The sequence below is a fragment of the Coccinella septempunctata genome, chromosome 2, assembly GCF_907165205.1.
Source record: "Coccinella septempunctata chromosome 2, icCocSept1.1, whole genome shotgun sequence".
NCBI lineage: Eukaryota > Metazoa > Arthropoda > Insecta > Coleoptera > Coccinellidae > Coccinella > Coccinella septempunctata.
This window is the reverse complement of record NC_058190.1, coordinates 24144458-24150039: the sequence shown is the minus strand read 5'-3', so window position 1 is coordinate 24150039 and position 5582 is coordinate 24144458. Positions and strand designations below refer to the sequence as shown.

Here is a 5582-nt window from a genome sequence, read left to right as displayed (position 1 = left end):
CCGCAAGTTGCTTACCATGTAAATAACCGTAACCGATTTACCGAAACTAAATTTGTCCGAACTAGATTAACACGAGCCTTCGTCCAGCAAAGTCACTATAACCTACGTCGTAAGGACTGGCGTCATAGGATTGGAGACCAAGTGTACCGAAGAGGGCATTCCTTATCTTCTGCAGTAGAAGGAGTTGCCGCCAAGTTGGCTCCGAAATACTCCGGACCGTATACCGTTGTAGGCATAGTCTCTCCTGTGGTGTATGACATCAAGGATGGCAGTGGTAAGGTTGTCAGACACATCCACATAAAGGACCTGAAATCCCCTGGGATTGAAAGGTATATGCCGTTAAGAACCTGACCGAATAATTTTCCAATTTGAAAATCCGAGAAGGCTAAGTCTTCTTACCGACATGGTGGATACGCCAACCGACAGTTTTTTTTTAATTACCGTTTGAGTTCATCAGGTCATGAAATAACGCCGAGTTCAATAACCCCGCAGCTTTCACAGGCTGAAACCGACATTTAGAAATACCGCAACGATACCCAGGGGGGTTAAAAAAAAAAAAAAAAAATAAAACTTCGTTTTATTTTTTTTTGCCGACGAAAGAGGGGGATGTGACGAGGCAGATTTTACCCCGCCACGAAAAGGAAATTTCTCTACCGATACTTTCTTAATAGGACCTGACAATCGAAGTATTTCGGAAATTCGGAAGAAAGCCGTTAAATTATCATAGGGGGGATTTACCAATTGATTTCATGTCATTGTTTTCCACCGACCAGTCCCATATTTGTAGCGGAGACCGAATATATCTTGTTTTCAGAATTCATATATTTAAGAATTCTTTTCGTTGAACCGTACTTTTTCTGACTCGAAAAAGGTCTTTCAACTTGTTCCGTTTTTCCTTCTCTTCAATTGTTTCTGTCTCTTTCCGAGCCCGTTGATTTACCGAACAATTTGAGTTTATCCAATGGGGGACTGAGTTACCCATGGTGGGGACAATTTTCCGGGGTACCTACTTCTTCGAGTTCCGTCGCTGAAGGTCAAGATCAGTATGAATCGTTGTTGAGAGGTGAACGAGTGGAGTGTGTGCAAAGTTAGTAAAACCGTACTTACGAAGCAAAGGAAAATCTAAGGCAAGTGATTGTTGAAATTATTACCGCTTCATTGCACCTTTATGGAAAAATATTCTCTCTAGACTTTTGCTTGGCTGAAAATCCGAATTAACCGTAGATTGACCATTTCCTGCTGTATATAGCTTTCCGTTACCGTAGGGTGACATTTGGGTCCCAGGAGGACGTTGGGCCCCCCTGATTTCTCCGATTCCTGAATATTTGACCGTTTCATCCCGATTTCCAACCGTTTGAATTATAGTTATAGGTTAGATTCGCCGAGCATAGAGTTGGGATTCCATAACCGTCAAATACCCTCACCGCCGGACTCTGTGGCCGCTGTTTGACAGTCAGCCAGCTTGAGGTCACCGAGAGAGAGAGAGAGAGAGAGAGACCGAAGGACACCGGATCATAGACAAACCACCGAGACAGAGATAGAGGGCGTACCCCGGTGAACTGGTGTTTTTAAATTTTGGCCTGACTGAATTCCGTTTATTATTTTAAAACCGTTCGTACTTTTCATTCAATTGTGTCTTGCCTTAGTTGAAATATTTTTCCGAAACCGTGCATGTTTCTTTGCACTTAGTTTAATTGAGACTTGACTTACTTCCGTATATTTCCGAAACCGCCCATTTTCCTGAAGTGAAAGTTTGCCAGCCGTCCTGCGCCGACCAGACACAGCCGTTGACGTCCACGATTTAGTCTACCTGTATATTCTCTTTTGTGTACAGTTTATTTTAATAGAAATAAATAGTTGAACATTTATTTTTGTTGCCAATTATTTTGCCAGTGAGAGTCTATTTATTAAATCAGTTTCATCTAAGAGTTTAGTTAGAAGAGGTAAGTACTCTTTCTGACGCCTAAAGACCGTTGAAAAGCAGACACTTGGAAGACGCTACCGCCCTAGTCTTCATCGATACCCTTCTCCACTGATACTCAAGTCTACCCGGGCTCTCCAATTCTTTGGGGATTCTGTGAGAGACGTGGGGTTTGACTGATTGCCCCACTGGCGCCCGAGCAACCGTAAGGAGCTGCCAGAGTACGAAAAGTCTATCACAGTAGGTATGAAATATGAGTGATTCTATAAGCGAACATACCATTCGGGAAATTCTATCCGGTCACGAGCACTTTATGAGGTTTATACCGGGTGCAGTGAAAAATTAACGGTTCAATAAAAAATGCGCCAACCAGAACTGACGGAACGAATGCTAAGGACTTGCTATACGGTATCGGTATGTAGTTGTATTTCTCCGGAAATGAAACACAATAAGGGCGGATCTGTTCGAGACGTTTATTCGCTGCCCCAAGGGCTATAACGCACCATGACTGACAGCGAAGAAAAGGTCTATTTTTAGCGCAACTACGGGATTCCACTGACTACGAGCGGTATCTCTTATTCTCTGCCCCAAGGGCTATAACGCGCCATGACTGACAGAAAAGAAGAGATTTCGGATTCAACACTTATGACGCGGAACGCGGACAGGGGGGTCAACGGAACTTTCCCTTCAGTACCCCAAGGGCTTCCGCACCATGACTGATAGCGAAGGGAAAAGTCAGACTCGCGAAACAGGGTAAAGAACGATAAAATACAACAGAAAAACGATACAGTACAGCAGTGTCAAAGTTAAAGAAGTAACGGCGTAGGTCTAACGAAGAAACTGAACGGTACAGACAGGGACCTACCTCCTTTGTTTCAAGCACTCGCGGAACTCAAAGGATTTAAAAGAAAAACTAAAAACATTAACTCTAAGTAGCACTGATGCAAACACAAAATAATTATTCTTCAACGGCGAAAGAAATACGGAAAATTAACTGAATTTAAAACAGAAGTCACCACGTTAGAAAACGAAAAATCGAAATACTGAAGCAAAGTCAGAGAGCAAGTCGAAGAACTGAAGTAAAAGTCGAAAAGTGACCGTCGCGGGGGAAAATTTGCTTTTATAGGCATATCCCCTCTCACGGTAAAAATCTGAAAATTCCAGAATGCGACAAGAATGAAAAACGTCGTCAGCTCCGGTTTATCGCGTATCAACCGATGAAAAATGTCGAAATCTTCAGCGGCATGTAAGAAAAACAACGTGAAATACAGATAAGCGGTTTTTTACTTTTACTCTGCCTGTCGGAATGAACGTACGGAATATTCGAGAATTAAAATATTTTGAAAGACGGAAATCTAAAACGAAAGAAATGCACTAAAATGAATTCCAATTTTCCTCAGAAAACTGGACTTCATTACAAGCTGAAATGAAAATACTTATATAGGGAAAATTGGCATGTAAATTTACATGCCAGATCGGTAAGCTTAAGCTTACCGATAAAGGGATTTTCGGGATCACAATGGTTGACCCGACGATGCACATATCCGGCTTCACTTTATAAATTATAACCACGCCACATATCCGTGTGGATCGTGGTACCGGGTAAAATATAATTCCTAATTTGCGCTGTTAACGTGTGAGCATCACGGAACTCGACCACCATCATCGCCACCTTTTCGCTTCCATCCTCCATCATACCCAGAACCCAATGGCCACGGTTGTATTTTCGCCGCCCAAATTTCGATTCATCAATCTGCATAATTTTTCCGAGACCTCCCAGCTTCATATTGTGCAGATGTAAATCGAAATGATCGATGATCATTTCGCGACAGTAGTGATACCTGAAACAGATTATAATCAATTCCACTAGAACTATTATGTGGGGAGTTATATACCAAGCGGAGATTGTGCTCTCGCTGTATTCAGTTTGTTGTTCGGGCGGCAACTCTAACTCAACCGCTTCATTTCTTAGCTGGCGATGTGACCAGTCCCAGGCGAAGCCGTAGGCTATCCATGCCAGTTGATCTGGGCGGATGTGAGCATGGCTGAGGAAAGAATTTGCTGTTATGGATCTACTCCAGTTGCACTTTGTGCAGCGAAACATTCCACAGCCATGTTCACCCTTTGAGTACTCCCTCGTTGGCCTTCGGTGACGAGGGCAGTTTGGTGGCGTTGATGGCAGGAGTTTCTGCTCGATCGCCTATCTTTTGCCTGACTCCAAAGTAGTTGGCAACTTTCTAACATTCCAAATTCTGGGACATTCGAAATTTTTTATTTTATCCTGTATCGGATAATTCGAGTTAGGTATGGAATAGAAAAGTAATATTTATAATGACGAATCATAAAATTCACTTACCTACAAGCAAAATTAATAAATTCACTTTAATAACAAGAAACCACAATCTAATCAAATTTGACGTGAATTTCCTTCTAGTCATAACTTTTTTTCGTTCTAAGCTTACAAGTGACAAACATTAGAGCATAATTAAAATTATCCAAAATGCAATTATCATCGAAACTTCAAAGCAGCGTAGCTTATGAACTAATGGTTTTTTAATGTTGAAACCACTTTAACTAAACTCGGCTAGTCAAAACACATAAGATAGCACCAATCCGCAACACAAAAAGGCCATTAGAAAAGACTTAACGTTGGAACTTCTAAGAGGCATAACTTTTGAACCAATGGTTTCCTAACATTGAAACCACTTTTATTGAACTCGTCTCGTCAAAATACATAAGATATGACCCTTCCTGTGCAAAAAATCGACTTATGCTAAAGTGTAGTCGAGCCCCTGTGGTCGCATGTTAATGAATCCTTTCTATGTTTCATTAAATGTCAGATTATTAACCAAAAATAGAAACCTTAAGCAAGAAGGTTCTCATCGGACGAAAAAAAGTTCTTTCTCTGGCCTTATATAAATCAAGTCCAAAGACATATCGTCTCCTGAATAAATTATTTTGTCTACCTTCCATCAGAACTCTGTTGAGAATGCTGCATAAATTGACATTTTTCCCAGGGGTGAATAATCATATTTTTCAGCAACTAGAGAAAACTGTTTGTTACTGCAACTAATTAATGTTTTCCGTAATTTCCGAATCGCTTGCTCGCTGTTTTAAGATTCCATCCAATATATGTAAATCTAATTTTTTCGCGTAACATATGCTGGAGGATTGCACGGATGTCGTTAAGCCAGTATTCATATGGCTCTCGTCCGATGAACTACAGACCAATTTTCCCGTATAATATAAATTTTCTTCGAATAATCCACGAACTCGAACCTCAGCGAAAGTGATTATTTCGCGAGTGAGTGCCTAGACGACGAATTCAGCCGTACTGTGAAGCCGCAGGTAGGCAGAAGTCGGTACTCCAGCATTCGCTTTTCTGCTCTTGCATTTTGCATATTTTTCTTTTCATATTTTTCGGTCCTTCATTTTCAAAGGCCCTTGTCGTGCCATTTTGGTCCTTTGCGAGCCGAATTTTCGAACCGCGTTTTCAAAATTAATGCGATCAAGCATTTCGGAATTTCATTCATTCCATATTGATCCAACCTCAAAAAAAACTGATAACATATCGAACTTGACATTCAGGAATCTTATGACCATAGACAAATTTATGTTCATAACCTGTTGTTTTGAATGTCAATTAAGTCATCTTCCATTT

The 5582-nt window shown here is 41.0% G+C and overlaps 1 protein-coding gene across 1 annotated transcript; it reads right to left on the bottom strand.

Annotated features, from left to right (window-relative positions):
• Positions 1-3476: 3476 nt before the first annotated feature.
• On the bottom strand, positions 3477-4052 carry LOC123307078. The gene is made up of 2 exons (XM_044889280.1): positions 3817-4052; positions 3477-3762 (listed from the first exon to the last, which is right to left on the bottom strand). Exons 1-2 carry the CDS (start codon positions 4023-4025, stop codon positions 3477-3479), a joined length of 495 nt encoding a protein of 164 aa, XP_044745215.1. The 5' UTR covers positions 4026-4052.
• Between the last annotated feature and the right edge of the window lie 1530 nt (positions 4053-5582).